Below are 21,607 nucleotides of genomic sequence, written 5' to 3'. Positions count from 1 at the left end.
TGCTTTGCTCTTCACTCATTTCAACTGTTTGCATTTCATTTACCTTTTCAAATAGTATCATTTTTTTAGTAAGTGTAATCTACACTCAATCATTACACTCACATTTCATTACAAACTAATAGTACTAGTATAAAATTGAGGTTCACATTTCACTATTTTTATTTCACTAACTTCTCTTCATATTTTTAAAATTTGCAGCGAATTTTAAATTGTAGGCCGATGGAGTAATAACTAGTAGTATGATCTAAAGGGAAAGAACAATTAAATTCTCGAAATATTAAACTTTTAATAATTACATTCTCGAAATTTCATTACATAGTTGTTATAGTTTAAGCATTTACTTGCTATTTACAGTAGATTGAGAAATAATTGCGAAAGCGTAAAAGTACATTGGGTGTTGAGTTCTAATTTTCCCATTGGTCATTTGTTTTCATGTTTAATGTTGAAGTCTAATTTTCCCATAGAAGTCAGCCATATATTTATGATATTATCGATTACAGTAAATATATGGAATAAATAACACATGGTATTTTGGATGATAATAAATAATAATAATAATAATAATAATAATAATAATAAAATACGAAATAATATAAATATTTATTGTTGGTCGACCAAATAAGTTGTTAGTGTCTATATTGTGTGGCTCTACTGTGATTTATGCCCCACTTTATTAATAGCAATATTGTGTATCCAATTTACACTATAATGCATTAACTTATATGCCACATTTTGTAAATAGCATTGTGTAACGAATGCATGTGATATGCTACGACTTATACATAAATATTGAAGACTTTTTTTAATATATTGGTTCAAAAAAACAAAAGGAAAATGAAGACTATAATTGTAGCATTTTAATATGTCAGCAAAGGGGGCCAGCAAAAGCAAATAAAGGCATAAATAACCACCTTCTATTAATAATATCTTTCCCATAAATCATGGTAATGCCCATCCACTTGTTCATTGACGAAATTAATATTCATTAAATACGACGATATTAATTTCTATCGACGTAACATAAGTAATGCAGTTATATGTGATTTGATTGCCCAAAGACCACATAATCGATTTTGGTATTTGACGTGCTTTATAAATCATTTCTTTTTTTGATTTGTAGAAAAATAGACACATCTAAATTCTTCAATATTTAGGCAAATTATTTACAAGGAAATTACCCGTACCCGCACCCGACCTTGATATATTCGATTGAGTACCTGATACCTGATGAATATTGGGTCGAGTCGGAAATTATATGATGCTCGCTAACTGTTTCGACACTATTTCTCATAATTTGGTATTTTACCAATAAGCCCATAATTTAAAGAAATGTAGCCCTCATATAAATGTATCACTAAGAAAATTAATTACATGGATTGACAAATGTTTTTGAACCACCTACATAAGATCATTATGTATACGTATATGTTGCGTAGACCAAGAATTAGGACCCCAAAATTAAATTGGCTTGTAGCCTCACTAAGGGCCAATACTTGCCCTACCATGACCTAACTATATATATTAATTGCACATGGCAAACATAGGAGTTTATGCATTGAAATTCAATAAAATTAGTTTTCAACGAACTGATGATGGCAATGAGGTGATATATGTTCATGGATAAATTAGAAAATAATGAATTTTGTGTTTGATTAAAATAAGATATGAATCATATGCCTACATTCTACATGAGTACTATGAGAAACAAATAACTAAGTAAAAGTAGTAATAAATATGAAGTTGTCATTGTAAGTTTAATTTTTATTTTCTCATGTTGTGAGAAATGACTAGTAGTAGTATGTAAATTGTTTTTAGACAGATAACTAATTGGATTGAGTCTGTGCGATCCTTGTTGTTTTGGAATTACTCATTAGTAGAATAATCTTGTTGTGGCATATCTTTGCTCGTTGATTTAGGAGTGTTTAGTCCTTATTCGGTTGGTTTGTGTCTTTATCTTTGTTGTAGTCTCTAGGTTGGGAGTGTAGTGCATATGCAACTTTTGTGTTAGTTGCATTTGTTATTTTATTATTTTGGCGAAGTAACATACAAACATAAACAACAGTAAAAAGCAATAAAAATCAATGCATAAACAAAAACAAATATTATGTCTAAAACTAATGCAGAAGAAAAACAATATAAAAAAAAAAGCAAAGGAGCAGCACATATTTCCTTGCGTTATCTGTCAATTTCATTTACTACCGAAGAATAGGTTCCAAACGATAATCACAAAACACACGATGAAGTACTGAACAAACAATCGAACTAAAAAATATAGACAAAACACACAAAACAAGCATCCGAAAGTACTCATAAAAGCAAAAGACCCATAAATTGAGCCCAATTCATTAATATTTATAACTTGACCCTCAAAGTTAATGTCGAGTTAAAGTTTGTCTTGATAGCAAGTGTAGAATATTAGACAAACCTTTAGAAATAGTTCCCTCTGGTCCCTAAACAACGACCATTTGGATAAACTTCCCACATGCCTTTTTGTGGATCTAATTTGAGGCACTCGTGTTTTGTCTATTCAATGTATTTTCGACCACTATATTTTCACTTTTTTTTTTCTTTTTAATCATTAAAAGTCACTATAATTTAAATACATTGTTAGATAGGAATTATATCTGAGGTGACGGTTATCTACAATATCCAATGTATTTTTATATTACTATCAATTATTTTCTTGAAGACCAACTCAACTATTTTTCTCATATACAATAAAGTATTTAAAAAATATATTAACATAATTATCTCGTAATTTCCTGGAGTTTAAATTATGCAAAATTGAATACGACTTGGCACATCACATAATTTTAAAATTTAATTGCTAACATGGAATTAAAAATAATCAAATGGAAATGGATACTCTTCTAATATGGATCGATATGTGATCCAAATCACTATATATTTTTAGAATGTGATACATTAAAATTTTAATATTAGATCTACTCAGATTTTGTGAAATATGAATTTAAAGAAACGGTAAAAATTATCAAAGTTTATTATATTTTATTTTAAAACTTTATAATGTAGAGTATATGAAAAATCCAAATTTTAACTACATATCTGTCAGTCAGTTAAGTAATTAATGACCTTCTTTTTTTAGAATTTAAAGAATGGCCTTCTTTTCTTAGAATTTTAATGGTCATCATCATTCAATTTCACTGCCAAAAATAGAGAAGACAGTAACAAACTATAGTAGTGTGCGAATAGAACAAAGTTAGTTAGAGAGATATGTAATCAAATTGAAGGTACTGTTTCTTAGAGCATCTCCAATGATCGGCTAGCGACCGGCTAGCCGATTCGTCGCGCTGGCCGATTGACTAGCCGAACCATTAGAGTCGGCCAGCGCAAAATCGGCCAAAAGTTTGGCGTGCGCTGGCCGATCGCTCGGCGCTAGCCGATGCGCTGGCCGCCATTGTGGCGTGCCGATCGGCTAGCGCCGATTTTTGATTTTTTTTTTTTTTTTTAAAACCTATATAAACGCGATTTTCTCTCTCTCTAAATTTCTGTACAAGAGCAACATACGATGGACAACAACAACTAGGTCCAATACAAAATTAAGAACTAAAACAGAAACATGCATACCGTTGGGCCGGGGGCCCGTTCGGCTAGCGGCAAACTAACACAGATTCAAGGCATACTAACATTTTTTAATGTATTTTTTTAATAAATTAGTGAGGAGTAGAGTGGGGCGGTGGCTCGTGTGTGGAAGCCCGGATTTTTTTTTATTATGTAATTTTTTAAATTTTTAGTTAATGTACTTTTTTTATTTAAATAAAATTAACGAATTTTTTCCGTATATATGTCGTAAATTTAATTCCGTATTGTGATTTTAATTCCGTAAATGTAGTATTTTTTGAATTATTTTTATTGCGGCTGGCCTATGGCTGGCCTAAATCTGATGTGGCAGGTGGATTTTTAGTGCTACTGACGTGGCAGAGGGTAAAACCGTTGGCCGATTTCTGGCCGATTTCTGACCGAAGTACTATTGGAGATGCTCTTATATTCAAATTAGGATAAATACCTTAACGATATTTGGCTAATACCTCTCCTTGACAATCAATAGGAGTACGTAGTAGTAATATTTTTTTTCCATTTTTGTCGGTCAATAACAATTGGCATCATTTCGTTTTGACTTTGTTACAGATAAAAAAATTATCCCTTATATTATTACTTAATATAAATTTTTAGTAATATGGAAGAATCAATTTGTTTTTGACTTTGTTAGTATATTTTTTTTATCCCTAATATTATGACATTTATTAAAAATTTTACTTATATAAATTTTTAATAGTCTGAAATTAATTCGTCTTGATTATATTTAAATATGTAGACTGAAATTTTAAAAAAAATAACTAAATAAAAATAATAATAATAATAATAATAATAATAATAATAATAATAATAAATTAAAAAATGAATCATACTATAGTACGAGGCGGTTGGTGAAGGTGGCTTTCATTTGTAGTGGTTTAGGTCTTTAGGAAGTTAGGACATCTCACTTTTGAGAAGGCAACGATGATTCAATTTCCCTTGAGGGTAGGGTACTATGTAGGGCTGACAATTTTTGATACGACACGATAACACGACACGAATCGGCACGAAATTAATGGGTTTGGGTCAGAGCTTATCGTGTTCGTGTCCTTATCGGGTCGACCCATTAAGGACACGAAAATTTCGTGTCGTGTTCGTGTCGGGTTCGTGTTATCCGCTAACAATGTGTGTTCGTGTCGTGTTCGTGTTATCCGTTAACACATAATATTTTAATATTATTATTCTTATTAACACATAATATTTTAATATTATTATTCTTATTATTTCATTTTTCAATACTTATTTTCGTGTCATTAATAGGTTCGTGTCGTGTTCGTGTCGTTAATGGGTTCGTGTCGTGTCCGTGTCGTGTTCGTGTCTGAGGGTAGCGGGTCGTGTTCGTGTTCGTGTTTGAGGTTTTATTAACGGGTCGTGTTCGTGTTTGTTGTTATCGTGTTCGTGTCGTTATCGTGTCGACACGATAACGACCCGACACGCACGATTTGCCACCCCTAGTACTATGCATAAATGGTAAATTGTATATTCTATATATCTATGTTGCTTCAAATCGTAGTTAGTTATTTACGAGATGGTAAAAAATCTTATCTTTTTAACTAAGTTAAAAAAAACTCAAATTCTGCTTATTCTTTGGGATTTTGAAGATTAGATAGTACTGGAAATTTGTGAATTTAATTAAGTAGAATTATCTTTTAAATTTACAATACTAAACGTATATAATTGTGGAAAATTTTGTACGGCGGCAGAGAGAGAATCTCATGTCAAATCTTAAAGACTTAAATAATGGGAATATTTGACATGCTAAAAATGACAAGGAAAAGTCATATAGACTTAGTGATAAATATTTTGGGCTGTGAATTAAATTATGATCATATGTTTGCAAGATGCCCTTTGGAAAATACTTTAGAGAGAAATGCAAATTGAAGTAATATAATTAATGTTTTTCGGAAAGCTTTTCTGAGGCCATTGACTTAAGTAAAATATCTTTATACACTTATGTACAATGCTTTAGTAAAAGGAAAATACAGTATCCATTATGATTGTATTTCACTATAGTAGAAAAATTGCGGAAAGGATCACCTAATCCGGATCCTAATACATTTCCTACTACACCTCTCACAAACATATATGATCATTTTTGTATGAATTGTAGATATCATTAAAATCCGTGTCATTTACAATTTTATCTATTTTTTTTATCTAATAGTGGTGCTACTCTTTCTGCTTTTATTTTGTTCTACCTATTTTAGATATCAATATAAAAACTATAAGTGCTAGAAAAAATTACCACATCACAAAAAGAAAATCCATATAGCTTTCCACCGAATCACGCTTAATAAAGTTTAAGTTAATATAACAAACGTTAAAAAAGGCAACTTATTTTATAAATACCTACATTACTATCTTCGTATGTACATGTTAAATCTATATTTAATTATGCGTAGCATCTAGTAAATAAAAACATAAAAAACACCATTTTTTCATCAATAATTTTTAGTAGTACTATTTTAACAAATAATTTCCTAAACAAAATCTCTTCAAGGAAAAACGTGTAGGCACGAATATGTGGACTATGGATGTGGGTATACATAATTAAATAGTCATTTATTATGTATTTTTAGGTACAAATACTTTTCATATGTCAAAACTCAATAATAAATTCTATATTAACATACCATCCTTTCCGGGACTTGCATGTGCCCCTAACATGGTAGGCCCATTAGGTTCTCAAAATCTTTAATTTTATATTTCATTTCATTTTGTTTTGTGTGGAAAAATCTCAAATCTTTTTTAATCCGAATCTACTCATGATTATATGTATAATCAATGAATTAATCACCTAAACTGATTTTGACGGATGACAATGAAATCATACTTAATTTTTGCTAAATTGGTAACATTTTTTGTAATTAGGAGACCGTGGGGTCGACACGTGTGACGAATCTGACTCATTGTGATGCTTTTTTGATTTGGTTAAACTATAAAAAATATAATATTGTAATAATATTTTGTGAGTCTAATTTGGACTTTTACATGTTTAATTTCAATAAGCCGACCTGCAACGTCACAACTGCAGATAATAGCAAAATATTATTACTATTTTATTTTTATTTTTTATTTTTTATTTTTTGACAAATATAGTCAATTTTATAGCCTATGTATTACTATATCACATGAAGATAACCGACAACCTCTTTGAAGTCATTTTCACCAAATTAATTTTGTGCCTCATTTGTATTAATTAACAACTAGTCTGTTTACTACATATAAGTAGTAGTATTTTTCTGACGTTCGAATTAGGTAGGGCATCAAATTACAGATATTAAATCCTCCAATCAAGTAATGTTTAATTTACTTTAATTAAAAAGATTTCTTAATTAAGTGATTAAGATGTTACACAGTTGGGCACAACAGTATTATACTATTATAGATGTCATCAATTCATATAATTATAAGGGGTTTAACTGAAAAAAGTTTTCATAAAATAGAAAAAGCCTAAAAGGTACAAATGCAATAAACTAAAACTTGGATAATATAGAAAAATATATAAAGGGACAAAAAAATGCATATTCTAAAAGGGTCATTTATCAAAAAAGTGACTGAAGCGAGAATTTACCAAGAGTTTTTATAATATAGAAAAAAAAATACTTATAGTATTCGTCCTTTAAAATTATGATAACTAGGTAATTAATTATGAAATTAAATTAAATGTAATAGACGTTGAATATCAAAGTTTACAAATGATGGACCCATAACATAGAAAAAAGAAATACTTATAGTATTCGTCCTTTAATATTACAATAATTAGGTAACTAATTATGAAATTAAATTACAAGTAATAGTTGAATATCAAAGTTTACAAATAATACACCCCTACAAATTATGGTACTAAAGTCTCATATGCTCATCGTTTTCCACATTTTATTTCACTACCCTCTAGGATTGACTTTAAAACAACATTTGACCATCTTTAAATAATTAATTACTATAGTACTTTTTAATCTAGTAATTTTCATAAATGATTACACAAACACGCCCAATCCAACATAATATCCTCCCAATTAATATCAACAATATTTGGGGACTGGCAATGTAAATTGACAATTAAAATTGCATGTGGGGCTGCAATTAATTAGTGGCACATAAATTACAAATTAACAGAATCAATTAACGGTACAAATGTAAAAGTATCAGTGTATAAAGTTTACTATTAGACCTACTGTAAGAGTATTTATATAATAAATCATATTTTAACTTGGTTTGACTCTAAAATATATACTACTACTATGTAATAATGTAGCACTAATCAAGTTTGACTTCTGCTAGATATATACACAATTTCTTCCAACTCTCCAAATTTTAAATAAAAGTCTACCTAATTAATTGAAAATTATCTGAAAAGGTAATCGACTGATTATACAACTATTTATCGATCACTGGTTATTTTAAATAAAATAATATAGTAGCTAATTAACACCCATAAATCAATGAAGGAAAATTGACTTTTGTAATCTAATATTTATGAAGAGTCAAATAGTACTGCCAATATACTCACTCACATGCCGATGAGGCGTAATTTCTGGCCAATTTAGGCAAACTGAATTAATTGTGACAACAAATTTTCTAGTGTCACCCCCCAAAAATCAATGAAATAAAAATTGAATGAATTGATATAAAAGGAAAAATAAAAAACAGTTAGAGTTGCATGTGGTTGTAGGGTCAGTGAGATTAGCAGTTGGTAGTTCAAGTTGGAACAAATGCATGTGCAATATTTCTCCCAAAATATACATAAATTGGATTTGATTGTGGCTCTCAAATTTTCATTGTCATTTTCTACATTATAATATACTCACCATTTCTTATCTGCATTTTCCTCTGTATAAATAAGCCCCTCCATCACTCCTTATTTTGTACCAATCTCTCCATCTTCTCTTCCTCTTTCCCTCTCAAAAAAAGTTACAATCAATTTCTTCTCAATGGAATCCCAACGCCCTGTTGCCTCTCTCCCTCTCCTAGTCCTCTCGTTCGCCGCCTTTTGCTTACGTGGCGCTTTCTCCGGCTATGGTGGCGGTTGGGACAGCGCCCACGCCACTTTCTACGGCGGCGGTGATGCTTCCGGCACCATGGGTGAGTTTAAAAAAAATTAACTCACTATAAACATTTTTGTTACTTTGCATGAGCATTGCCCTACATTTTGGACCACGTTAATATGTCATATGTCATGTTCAAATCAAGGTCCTACTTTTTTATTTAATTAATTATTAATGAGCGATATTATTTGGAGAAGTTTTCAAACTGAGTTTTTTAACAATTTGTTTATTTGCAGGGGGTGCTTGTGGTTATGGTAACTTGTATAGTACAGGATACGGTACAAACACAGCTGCGTTGAGTACCGCTCTTTTTAACAACGGGCTAACATGTGGGGCGTGCTACGAGTTGACATGCGCCAGCGGCGACCGCAAATATTGCCTGCCCGGCACCCTCACCGTCACCGCCACTAACTTCTGCCCGCCTAACCCGTCGCTGCCCAACGACAACGGCGGGTGGTGCAATCCTCCTCGCCAGCATTTCGACCTGGCGGAGCCCGCTTACTTGCAAATCGCCCAGTACAGAGCCGGAATCGTCCCCGTCAATTTCCGAAGGTACCTTACCATTTCTTAATTATTCACCGTGCCATATTTACTGTGCAGTGATGAAATAAAATACGAAATTACACCATGATATATATAAGAAGGGATGATTAAATAACTAATGTTGACATGTGTAATGGTATGTGATAGGGTGCCCTGCCAAAAGAAGGGAGGGATAAGGTTCACAGTCAACGGACACTCGTTCTTCAACCTAGTCCTGGTCACGAACGTGGGCGGTGCTGGGGACGTCCACTCCGTCTCGATTAAAGGATCCAGGACGGGGTGGCAAGCGATGTCGAGGAATTGGGGCCAGAACTGGCAAAGCAACGCCAACTTCAACGGCCAAGCCCTCTCCTTCCAAGTCACCACTAGCGACGGAAGGACCCTCGTTAGCAACAACGCTGCGCCGGCCGGTTGGCAATTCGGACAAACATTTTCCGGGGGACAGTTTTAATTACTTAAGCCCAAATTACAGTTCAAAATGTCATTTCTTTGTCTTTTTAAAAAAAATTAAACTACTAGATGAGATAGATTAAAAAAAAAGGATTGAAAGTAAAATTGAGATAAATTATTAGTGTATATTGGCATAAAAGGGTGAGAGATTTGGGAGAGGCTCAAGTGCTGTGGTGGTAGGTTTGCACCCGCTTAGGCCGATATGTATGCATCGAATATCAAATAGGTGCATACTTTATTTTATTTTATTTTATTTTCCTTTTTATTTTTCATTTTGGTTTGAAAATGATATTTAGATGGTGGCTGTAGTTTGATGCTGCCATTGAAGGTATCTAATATGTATAAGTTTTCTAGATTTAATCCTTGATTCAGTGAAAATACTGAAATTGAGATTGATGTGATGAGATTTATAATGATACAATCATATTTATGTTTCATTACTTTTATTGGTGTTTTGCTTTTATTGCATTGAAGAATGAGTTGGTATTTCATTGGAGTTGTGAATTGAATAACAATTTTGAAATTAATAACAACTCTAACAAACTTTAAAAAATAAAAGAACAAACTATGTTAATTTGTGACATAGAACTAGAGTTGTAAACCAAGTAACAATTTTGAAACTTGTTTTTGTTTATGCAAAAAATAACTATAATTATAAAGAAATAAAAATAGTACTACTAGTATAAGAAAAACTAAGTGTTGGAGAGAGCAAAAAAAATAAATGCAAGCTTCAATGAATATGATGAAAAGGAAAAAACATTTTTAAAAGCAAAAAAAAGAAATGCAAGTTTCAATGAATATGATGAATAGGAAAAAACATTTTTTAAAAAAATTAAAGCAAAAAATAAATGCAAAATATGAAGAAAAAAGGAAAAAACATTTTTTAAAAAATTATCAGAGCCAGGTTTCGATCCTGGGACCTGTGGGTTATGGGCCCACCACGCTTCCGCTGCGCCACTCTGATTTATTGATTAAAATATTAATATTATTACAATACTAATACAATATGGTTTATCTGAAATTCACCAAAAAGGAATTGAATTATTAATTTATTATTTTGAAGCAAATGAGTCAGGCACTCTGCTCCAGAATCATCCGCTTTTTCTCAGTTCCAAATTCTCCCAAAACCCTACGCAATCCGTTCCGCCCTTTCTGCAAGAGCGATTCTCATCGGATTCTCACCGTCCGCCCCCTGCTGCGGCGCCCCTCCGTCGTTGCGACCCCTCGCCACACGCTAAGCGGCGGAACCACCGTCACAGTTGCATTTTCGAGGATGTCGAGCTCCGCCGCCGCCGATTCTGTCGCGTTTCAGCTGTCTCCGTCGAGTGTTCTGAAGATTCAGATGGGCGACATTACTCGGTGGTCTGTCGACGGCTCCTCCGATGCTATTGTAAGGCTTCCCCCTCTCATTCATTATGTGTGTGTGAATGTGTGAATTTATGTACAGATGAATGAGTTTTTATAGGAAATGTAGGCGATCGGTGGATTTGTGCTGCCAATTTTGGGGCTTGCCGTTGATTTTGTTGATCACATTGCTAGTATTGTTATGTTACCGAAATGCCTATGCTTTTTTAAGTTTCATGTTTATGTAATTTTTGTTTCTATGCATTCTGAATGAATTCTTATTTTAGGATTTTAGTTGTTTTTTAGTACTGTTATGGCAAGATTGGCAATGATCATTTCCATGTTCTGTTTTGCTTAATTTAGCCTTGAAGATTGTTTACTAGTATAACCTTTGGACTTAACATTCTCCAAAGATTGAAATTAGTCTCTCCTTACAGGTCAATCCAGCAAATGAACGGATGCTTGGAGGTGGTGGTGCTGATGGAGGTGAGATTCTATTAGTACTTTGTTTATGTCTTTTTTTCTAGTGAACTAGTATGATATTTGGTTATCTTTAGCTTATCTTTTATCTGAATTTGTATATTTCAAGCCATACATCGAGCTGCTGGTCCGGAACTACGGGAAGCATGCTATGAGGTTCCAGAAGTGAGGCCTGGAGTTCGTTGCCCCACAGGAGAAGCAAGGATTACCCCGTATGTGTTGCTGAAAACAATATTCTTCGCTCTTTTGTACGATTGGTAATGTGATGGATAAAGCAAATGTTTTCAAATGAATAGGGGCTTTCGGTTGCCAGCTTCTCATGTTATTCATACAGTTGGACCAATTTATGATTCAGATAAGAACCCTGAAGCTGCTTTGAGAAATGCATACAGGTACTTAGTTGAGCTCTGTCAATATCCACTTATTATGATTTGCAAGTTGAATTTCTGAAATGCTGAATTTGTATTTGTTTTGTGTAAAACTTGTTACAGAAACAGTCTACGTGTGGCGAAAGAGCACAACATTCAATACATTGCATTTACAGCTATATCGTGCGGGGTCTATGGGTATGAGTATTATCGTCTTAATGAAACTGTAAATTCGTGTATTACATCTAGATCACCTTTTATAATTATCTATATAAACATAATTTGTCTGGCTAAGTTTGCAACCTATACTTACAAGCTATGATGAACTATGTCATTTGCTCTGTGATTCTTCATCTCTACCTTTTCCTTACTAATTTTACTAACTTATTGTTCTTCAAGATATATTGCATATGTTATTCTGCCTATAAGAAATTGGATTTTTTTTTCATTTTTTTTATGTCGGCATGTTAATGTCAATCTTTCTCTAATTTAAAACTTCTTTTATTTAAAAATGGAACTAGGATATCAGCTTCAGTTGGATACATATTGTCATCTGAATAGGAGTATCCTTCATGCTGGTTTCTGACATTTTGGATTCCCTCCATCCACAGATGGTTTAAATAAAGTGGTTGTAGTTGTGTTTTTAGTGGATATAGCGATATAGGGTATGACTAAGGGTCCCGTCATGTAGAAATAAGAGCGGTTTTTGGTACAAAAGGTAGTGTGTATAAGGTTGAAATATGAAGTAGAGTGGGCATGTCTAAAAAGATTTCTGGTACTCTTTGTGGATGCCAAAATACAAATAAAGCAAACGCTGTATACTCCGTGGACGGAGGGAGTATTGTTTACTTCCCCATGATATATCTTTCTTAAGTTCATGTAGTCTGTTAAAGTGGTCTTCTCACTTCTGCTAGTCTCTTATACTCTTTATTTGCAGCTATCCTTTTGATGAGGCTGCCAAAGTGGCCATATCGACAGTGAATGCATCTGCTGGTGACTTCAAGGAGGTACTTTCTTTTTCACCAAGATGCCATAAATGCTTCTTATCCTCTCCTAGTGCTTCTTATTGTCAATATACGCAATTGGTTTGGTAAAGTAGGAGCCTTATATTGATTAGCTTATTTTCTAGTCCAGCTTCTTGTCAATTAACCTCTTGAAGTACAAGATTTTCACGCAATTGTGACTATAGGCTACCATCATTTTTCTCCCATATGAAACATGCTTAAGAATACACATAAGAAACTAGTGGAAGAATTAGTGTCAACATGATTTATTTTGTCCTTTCTCCGTTTTCTAAATTTAATAACTGATCTGTTTGATATACATCTTCCTTTATAGAAGTTTTATTGAAGTGATTATATTGCCATTTCATATGCTTTTCAGGTGCATTTCGTTCTCTTCTCAGACGAGATATACAATGTTTGGGTGAAAACTGCCAATCAATTGCTTAAAAATTGATGAATCCGGCACCGCGGCTATGCTGAATGGATATTAGACAGGCATGAGATGCTTGTTTATGAAGTTACTAAACTTGTGATGAACAAATACTCTCAGATCTATAAGATACATCCTCTAATACATTGTAATTTAGTGATTTTGTATTTGGTGCTGCTATTTACTACTATAAGCTAATAAATCTTTTATTTTTAAGTATGGGTGATATTCGAACTATTTTTAAAAGGAAAGTATCTGTTTTTAACATAGATCGTTTGCTAGTACTTATAATCATCTCATTCTTAATCGAAACCTTTTTATATTGGCATGTCTTTGTGGTGTGAAAAAATGACAAGAAAATAAAGCCACATAAGCACAACATTCTCTTTCGCTCACGCTGGCTTCTTTCTTAGACTGCCGAACTGACACGGTGGGATCTGCTGTCGTCTCCATATCGCCTCTCTTTTTCCCTCTTCGCTCTTCTTCTCATTCCCTACTCCCGTCCCCCCTCGAACAACTGTCGTGGCCTTGGCTTCGTTAAGGTTGTTGACGATGTCAGGGTCGCCTTCGGTTGCACACATCCTTTATCCAAGAATTCAAAATTGAGTCCTAAATCCCTATAATTATGTTCCGGCTTCCGAGAATTTGAGGATTGAATCCGGTTGAAAAAGCAACTTGTACAATCTTGGTGAAACTTAGAAAAGAAAAAATAACAATCTACTCATACATCTCTTAATTCTCTCTTAGCTAAATCACACGTACTTCTATTTTTGATTACTTTTAGGAGCAATATTGAAAAAACCTACTTAGATAAATTCAAGATGATAACCATTCAGTGAAAAACAAAAAGATGATCACATATTTATAAATTTAGTGAGGTTATAAAGTAGTTATTGACGTCTCTTCCAACAAGCAGTGATCATCTTTGATTTCTCTTCCAACAAGTGGTTATCATCTTATATTCGTCACTATCCAAATGGATATACAAGTTGATTTTTTCACATATGATGCTCGGAAGCCTTCCCCGACCCTCTACCGACTCGGCCCTTCTCTGCCCCACCTCCAACTTTGCCGGCAACCACCGAGCCAATTGCAAACATAGTTAAACTTTGCCAACGCCAAACAAACATTAAAATTGTTAGGTTGAAACATTTTCAGAAAATCCTAAAAAATACACTGAGACAGAAATAGTTTTAAAAAAATGGTTCTCTCCAAATGAAGTTAAAACGGTTACAGTAATTTTTGGAAATTCAGTAAACCGAATATACCTTTTTAACATATTCAAGATTTAAGCTCTCTAGTGTAAGGTTGAAAATTGAAATCAAATCTCTCTCTCTCTCTCTACATTTTTCCAGAAGAGTGAGTTGATACTCTAATGGCGCTCCGAACCCTAATCGCTAGAAATCCCATGAGGGCGGCAGCTCCTGCCGCCTCTCGCGGCCTCAAGACATTCTCGCTGCCCGATCTGTCCTACGATTACGGCGAGCTGGAGCCCGCCATCAGTGGCGAGATCATGCAGCTGCACCACCAGAAGCACCACCAAACTTACATCACCAATTACAACAAGGCCCTTGAGCAGCTCGACGCCGCCATCGCTAAGGGCGACGCCTCCACCGTCGTCAAGCTTCAGAGCGCTATCAAATTCAACGGAGGAGGTATGTTTACCTCATTTCCAATTACTCCCATTTCTCAATTTTCAGTCTTGATGTTTGGTTGCTTGAGTTGAACCTTTTGCTTAGGGTTTCGCATTTATGTGGTTTGATTCTCACATTTATTTGGTGACAATTCATTTTAATCCGTGCTTTTCAATCTGACCTAGTCATAATTTTAGGGGTAGCATTCAAAATCCAAAAGAAAAATGATTGCAATTTGCAAATTTTCTGATTGTTAGCCTAAGCAAATTTCTTAATTTCAGGAGTTATGGTAGTTACCAGTAATTTGAGCATCTAATTATGTAACGTATGTTCTTACTTTTTGCACGGATTGGATACAAATTTTAATTATTTCAATTCTCAGTTCCATTCTCTAACCAAAATCTTGGGCTAAAGATAACACATGCATACACCTAGACACATGTATACAAAACCTTGTTTTTGTTTAGTTGGGCGGGGAATGTAATGCCTTCTTTATCTACTTATGCTAGATATGTGGTTGTGGCCAAGCTAATCTTCCTAGCTCTAAAACCTTTTTTTCTATTTTTATGATAGGTCATGTTAATCACTCAATATTCTGGAAGAATCTCGCTCCTGTTCGTGTAAGTACACCAACTAATGTTTGATAGTTTTGCATTTCTATGTTATTGTTGAATTTTTTACTAGGTAATCTCTCTTTCAGGCTGGTGGTGGTGAACCTCCTCATGGTTCTTTGCATAAGGCCATCGACAGCAACTTTGGATCTTTTGAAGCTCTGATTCAGAAGATGAATGCAGAAGGTGCTGCTGTACAGGGTTCAGGATGGGTGGTATGGATTTCTCATTTCTATGACCATCATGTTTCAACTCATAAATAGTTGTGATGCTTCTGAATGGTGTAATCTCTTGCTAATTCATTTTCCTTGAACTAATCAATTGGTATTTCCAGTGGCTTGGTTTGGACAAAGAATTCAAGCGCCTGGTAGTTGAGACCACTGGAAATCAGGCAAGTGTAGTGGTTTTTGATTTTACACTCAACCCCTTCTGTTTCATTAAGTTCTCAAGTTTATCGAGTTGTAGATAAAAGTTACCTAGAACTTGAAATTAACATGTTTGCCCTGTCAGAACTTTGTTGGTTTGAAATATAAGTCTGGTGATTTCTTGTTTATATACATAGTTTGTGAGCAGATGACTTTAGGCCCTTGTCACTTGGTGTTGTAACTATTATGAATTTGTGTATCGACTATCATGGGCATGGGACTATTGCGGTTTTTTAGATTTTACCTCAGATGATATTGAATGTAGGATTTTGAGATTCCTTGGCCTAAGTAACTAAGTTTCCATCTTTTCTTATTGTGAAGGCGTGATACAGTCATTGGATATCTTAGGTTTTTGGTCAGGTTCTTAAATTAGATTATGAATAAGATGTGCCAGTGAGAATTTACTAGTATAAATCAGTCAATAAATTAATGACTCCTGACTTTTTCAAACTTGTGGTGATGCCTCGCCTATCTTCTGTTGCAGGATCCACTGGTTACCAAAGGAGCTAGTTTGGTCCCTCTGCTTGGTATTGACGTCTGGGAACATGCATACTATTTGCAGGTGCTTCCTCTTATTTGAATTGCTATTTGTACTAATATTAAATAACCTCACATGTTGACTAGCAGAATAGTAATGTGCAAAACTCTACTGCCTGTTCGCAGCTACTAATCGACAATGGCCACACAGTAGCTAGGCTTCTAATATTTTTTTTCTGCTCTTTATTACTACTATTCTCTTAACTACTTATACGTCTTAGTTGATTCTTTCTGCCCTTGCCATGTTGTGGTTTCTAGTCCAGCCGTCTCTTATCTCACAGGCTATACAAATCTTGGCACTGATGTCATTTCATTGCTTTGCGTTTTGCAGTACAAGAACGTGAGGCCTGACTACTTGAAGAATATCTGGAAAGTTATAAACTGGAAATATGCTAGTGAAGTTTTCGATAAAGAGAGTGCATGATCAATGAAGTTGTTGAGTTGTTGAATTTGAGAGTAATAAATTTAGTCTTGATGCTGAGGTGATCCTTTTTTTCGTTAGTATGATGTTCACTTGTTCCAGCACAGTTTGACATTGTATATTTTACGTTTCAGCAATAATGTCTACTCTCAGATTCTGTTGCGAAGTAACATTGTTTGTTTTCACTTTTCAGTCATTTAAGTTTCGTTTTGAATATGCTAAAGAAGCTATTTATATTACAATAATGTCTCACTTTGGATTCTCAACACTTTGCTGCCTATAATTCCTTTCCTGTCTTCAGCAAAAGTGCATTTTGTTACTTCTTGAACACAAGATAACGAGTAAATTTCAATAGAGTAATTGAACGGCAACACATAACTATCAGAAAAGTGGATTAATATGCAATGGCCATCGCCAATTTTGTTAACCGTGTAACAATGAAATTCATGGCAATAAATTTGAATGTAATTTTGTAGATAAAGGAAATTTGCAGCGAAAATCAATTTTGCATTTCTCCTCCCTGTCACCCCCAAAAATTAATGGAACATAACAAGATTATGCTCTGTTCCCTTCAAGATCAGCACTCCAACTAATACCATCTCCGAGGCCATTTAGCTTAGGCATATAGTCGAGGATGTAACTGCCACATTGGTGTGTGGTTGACTGCTACATTCTTGAGCGTCTTTAGAAGCCAACATATTTGGTTTCTTAATAACCATGCGATCCGAAAAAATACATTGCTATGCTTCAATGCAACTATGCAACGTTTCATCAGCAGCCTGTCGAAGTCCCTTTGCAAGCCTTACACAATCAACCATAGAGCAGTTTGTCTTGATTGCGTTGGTGGCAATATGTGACCTACTGGCGGCATAACCTTCCTATCGCACTCAAAATTTAAGATGTCAGTGATTCAGTTGTGAAAGTTGATTGGAGAAAAATATTAAAAAAAAACTAATATCCATGTTGATTGACTACACTGACAATATTCTTGAGGAAATAGTACAAACGAGAGGAGTTCATCTTTTAATTTCTATGATATGCTCCTCAGTTAGAAACACAAATTATATCTGGATGAACTAGACAACTGATGATGAAAGTAGCATTTCAGGTACTGTAGGAGTTTAGTACTACCTTGTGCAAAGCATTCAAAATAGTGTCCAAACGAGAGGAGTTCATCTTTGCTCGTTTTGATACCTGTTGCAGTAGCAATCAACAGAATGTTGTTTAAGAGACATACAAGTCGCATAGCACATACTCTTGACTCTTGAGAGGCCAAAGTCCACAATTAGGTAGAAACTTCATGAATACCTCATCCAGTTTGATGTACCCAAATGGCAACAACGGATCACTCTCATCAATCATAATCTTTAGCATAGTTTCCATACGTTTTCCTGTTCCATTTCCTATCCAGCCCCACTTTTCAGCCAAGTTCACCATGTCAGTTAAAAAAGAAGTCTTGTGAAGAGGCCCAGTCCAAAGGGGCCCTGAAACAACAAGTGAGCCAGGAATCTGAAAAAAAAACGAAGGACTTCAAAAAAAATTCCACCAAACAAGGCTGAAATTCAGGGTGTGCACACTTCTCAGCAGAAGATATGCCATACATACACTACAAAACCAAATTAGAGGAAGTTTATAACTGCATACATCATCGCAAGTGCATCTCATTTGACCGAGTTTATCCCATGAGATAGACTGAGAATTCCCACATTGAGTACAGTAGCTGATGAAACCATAATGCCTGCAAAAATAGCTAGAGGTAACATATCACATTGAAACAAAAAGCACTAACCAATAAACAAGATTGACAAAACTCAAAACCTCTTAAAGGGAAACTTGCCACGCCTAAGTTGGAGCATTGCTCGAAACACAGGGCCATGGTATGAGTAGCAGGAGAAAAGTGGAACCACATGATAGCCCAACACAGAAGCTTCACGCAAAGCACCACCTATAAGCATTCTCAATCCAATCTCATTTGAATATGGCATTGGCTTCACATAAGCTCCATAAGCAGCCAAGGTACTAGAGGATAAAAAATAATCTTTTAAGTTGAGATTTCATGATCCAGCTGAAATACAATGCCACTCTAAAGTAAACCAATAAATAACCAGAAATGCCCTTTATCTGCATTTACAAAGGTGGAAGAAGTAGTAAAAACTCAACCTCCCTCCATAAATAATAGTACTAAACTTTTATCACAAACAAACACAATGCGCACGAGATGAGATACCAATTATCACTATTCCAATGCAAAAAGATACCGCATTGCCATGTAAATTGACCCTTCACCCCACGAATAGAAACACCGAGAAAGTTCCTTAACAATCACATGCAATCTTATTTTCCTTGATCAGCCATCATTCACACAACCTATACAACTTCACCTGTAAAACTCTAAACTATTCAACCAACGTCGAGCTCTTCGATAAACAATATCAATAAACAATCTAAACACCAAACTTACTGCTGAGGACGGTGCCCACCAGAGGAGTATCCATCCGTGCAAGTGAGATACAAAAGCCCATCCAGCTTGACAGAACACATGGCAGACCTCAAGAAAGTGGAGTCGCTTCCAAAAGAATCCACATCAATCAAGTCAAAATAATCCCTTTCCAAATAACGTTCCGTCAGAAGCCGATTCGCGTCCAGGTGCTTCACCTCCCACCTCTCCCCTCCGACTCCGGCATTCCCCAAATTGGCCGAAATAAGCTCTCCATAGTCCGGATTCGCGTCGTTGGCCAGCACGAAGTCGGCGTCAGCTTCCGCCAGGTAGCGCAGGGAGCGGATTCCGCAGCCGCACATTGCGTCGAGCACCCGGAGGGCATTGTGGTCTCTCTTGTAAACGGCGGCGGCAAGCACGCCGAGGTCTCGACCGGTGGCGCTCTCGTGGCGGAAGAAGGTGCCGCCGGTGTCGAAAGAGTGGCCCCTCTCGGTTTGGATTTCGGATTTGCAGCATTTGATTTTTGGAGGGTTTAGGGTTTTGAAATTGAGAGGGATGAAAATAATTGGGGATTTTAGCTGAAGAGATAACATGGCGTGATAATTGGGGAAAATTGGAATTGCATATTATTTCAAACATTGTTTAAGATTTTATTTTTATTTTTCCATCAAATAAGCATTTTTTTTGTCTTATATAAAAGTAAAACATTCGGCAAATTATGTCATTTGGGTAGTTTAAGTGATCAAATGTCTATAACTAATTGAAAGAACCTAAAATTTTAGAAATCTAGTGGTCTAAAATTATCACAAATAATTTTTATTTTTATTAATTAAATAGAAAAAAATAAAAAATTTATTAAATTAAGGTTTTTGATGAAAATGTAAATATAGTATTTTGAAAATAGCAACATAATGCTTTGAGAGTATCAACATATTGCTTAAAGAATGACATTCTACATGTATTATATTGACATATTTTATATGCTATGTTGACATTTGTTGTTGTACAAAAAAAATAAAAAATTTTGAATTTTTTTTTAAAATTTTGACATCGGAATATACGTAAGTGAGATCTTGTTAGAATCCTTATGAAATTATCTTTGATTTGATATATGTTGTGCAAATAAATAATTTAAATCGAGAAAGTTATATGCGTTTTAAAGTTATGGGATATTTTTCAAAAGTTAGTTACAACTAATTTGTTGTAAATTGACCTTAATACCCTTACAGACGTTTTATGTTGATTATATTGACATTTCGGAGCTGATGATTTAGGGCATTGATTTGAATATCTAAAGGCTACTCCTTCCGTCCCCGATTAAGAGTCACACTTCTCCATTTCAGTTCGTCCCCAATTAAGAGTCACACTTCATTTTTACCAAAAATAGCAAGTAGGTCTCATATTCCACTAACTCAATTCACTCACATTTTATTATAAAACCAATACAAAAAAGAGGCAACATCTTTTTTGGTCCACAAAGGCAACATCTTTTTTGGTCCACAAACTTTGCCAAAGTATCATTTTAGGTCCGTGAACTTTGAAAAGAGTAAAGGCCAAATGTGGTTCCTAACATATGACCGTTTTATCAATTTGGTCCTTAACATTATCTTTTTGATTATTTGATCCCTCACAAATAAACTCGGACCCGAATCGTTCCTCACTTAACAGAACCGTCAAAAAATAGATGATGACAGCAATTTGACTATATTAAATTATTAATGGTACTTAATTATACCTAATTATAATTCTTTTCCTATTACCAAAATTGGAAAAAAGATAGTATCAGTTGCAAAATGAAATAAATAATTTGTAATTTAATAGGAAATAATAATTATAATTAGGTATAATTAATTACCATTAGTGATTTAATATAGTCAAATTGCGGTCATCGTCTATTTTTTGACGGTTCTGTTAAGTGAAGACCGATTCGAGTTCGAGTTTATTTGTGAAGGACCAAATAATCAAAAAGATAATGTTAAGGACTAAATTGATAAAACGACCATATGTTAGGGACTACATTTGGCCTTTACTCCTTTGAAAATATCATTTGAGGTCCATCAACTATGGGTTAATATCATTTGAAGTACTTTTTTACTATTTTCAAGTTTTTTCTGGACGAAAATACCCTCGATACCTTAAAGGGTATATATTCTTAATAAACTTATTATATACCCATATTTTTTATAAATATCTTTACAATATATTTTTGACGAATTTTCTAAATATAATTTGACTTTCAATATTATCACTTATTTTTGTGACATGCAAGTAAAATTGC

The 21,607-nt window shown here is 34.3% G+C and overlaps 4 protein-coding genes and 1 non-coding gene across 5 annotated transcripts; 3 read left to right on the top strand and 2 right to left on the bottom strand.

The window, feature by feature from the left end:
- Positions 1 to 8,463: 8,463 nt before the first annotated feature.
- On the top strand, positions 8,464 to 10,078 carry LOC125220155 (expansin-A10-like). The gene is made up of 3 exons (XM_048122299.2): positions 8,464 to 8,682; positions 8,882 to 9,197; positions 9,336 to 10,078. The coding sequence occupies exons 1-3, from the start codon at positions 8,532 to 8,534 to the stop codon at positions 9,637 to 9,639; spliced, it is 771 nt and encodes a 256-aa protein (XP_047978256.1). The 5' UTR covers positions 8,464 to 8,531; the 3' UTR covers positions 9,640 to 10,078.
- A 452-nt stretch (positions 10,079 to 10,530) lies between these two features.
- On the bottom strand, positions 10,531 to 10,602 carry TRNAM-CAU (transfer RNA methionine (anticodon CAU)). The gene has a single exon. It is a non-coding gene; the product is annotated as a tRNA-Met (tRNA).
- Positions 10,603 to 10,668: 66 nt separating this feature from the next.
- LOC125220150 (appr-1-p processing enzyme family protein) lies at positions 10,669 to 13,480 on the top strand. Its single transcript, XM_048122292.2, has 7 exons — positions 10,669 to 11,028; positions 11,420 to 11,468; positions 11,572 to 11,674; positions 11,759 to 11,854; positions 11,954 to 12,028; positions 12,768 to 12,837; positions 13,214 to 13,480. Exons 1-7 carry the CDS (start codon positions 10,705 to 10,707, stop codon positions 13,286 to 13,288), a joined length of 792 nt encoding a protein of 263 aa, XP_047978249.1. The 5' UTR covers positions 10,669 to 10,704; the 3' UTR covers positions 13,289 to 13,480.
- Positions 13,481 to 14,566: 1,086 nt separating this feature from the next.
- Positions 14,567 to 17,077, top strand: LOC125201871 (superoxide dismutase [Mn], mitochondrial-like). Its single transcript, XM_048100158.2, has 6 exons — positions 14,567 to 14,919; positions 15,472 to 15,518; positions 15,599 to 15,724; positions 15,844 to 15,900; positions 16,419 to 16,496; positions 16,803 to 17,077. The coding sequence occupies exons 1-6, from the start codon at positions 14,640 to 14,642 to the stop codon at positions 16,893 to 16,895; spliced, it is 681 nt and encodes a 226-aa protein (XP_047956115.1). The 5' UTR covers positions 14,567 to 14,639; the 3' UTR covers positions 16,896 to 17,077.
- Positions 17,078 to 17,271: 194 nt separating this feature from the next.
- Positions 17,272 to 19,943, bottom strand: LOC125207640 (N2,N2-dimethylguanosine tRNA methyltransferase). The gene is made up of 6 exons (XM_048107069.2): positions 19,354 to 19,943; positions 18,711 to 18,911; positions 18,537 to 18,630; positions 18,201 to 18,401; positions 18,024 to 18,086; positions 17,272 to 17,770 (listed from the first exon to the last, which is right to left on the bottom strand). Exons 1-6 carry the CDS (start codon positions 19,920 to 19,922, stop codon positions 17,633 to 17,635), a joined length of 1,266 nt encoding a protein of 421 aa, XP_047963026.1. The 5' UTR covers positions 19,923 to 19,943; the 3' UTR covers positions 17,272 to 17,632.
- Between the last annotated feature and the right edge of the window lie 1,664 nt (positions 19,944 to 21,607).

Source organism: Salvia hispanica, chromosome 2 (genome assembly GCF_029641045.1).
Source record: "Salvia hispanica isolate PSC_SH4W2 chromosome 2, Shi_PSC_v1, whole genome shotgun sequence".
NCBI classification, from domain to species: Eukaryota; Viridiplantae; Streptophyta; class Magnoliopsida; order Lamiales; family Lamiaceae; genus Salvia; species Salvia hispanica.
Note: the sequence above shows the minus strand (reverse complement) of the source record. Positions and strands in the feature narration are given on the sequence as shown.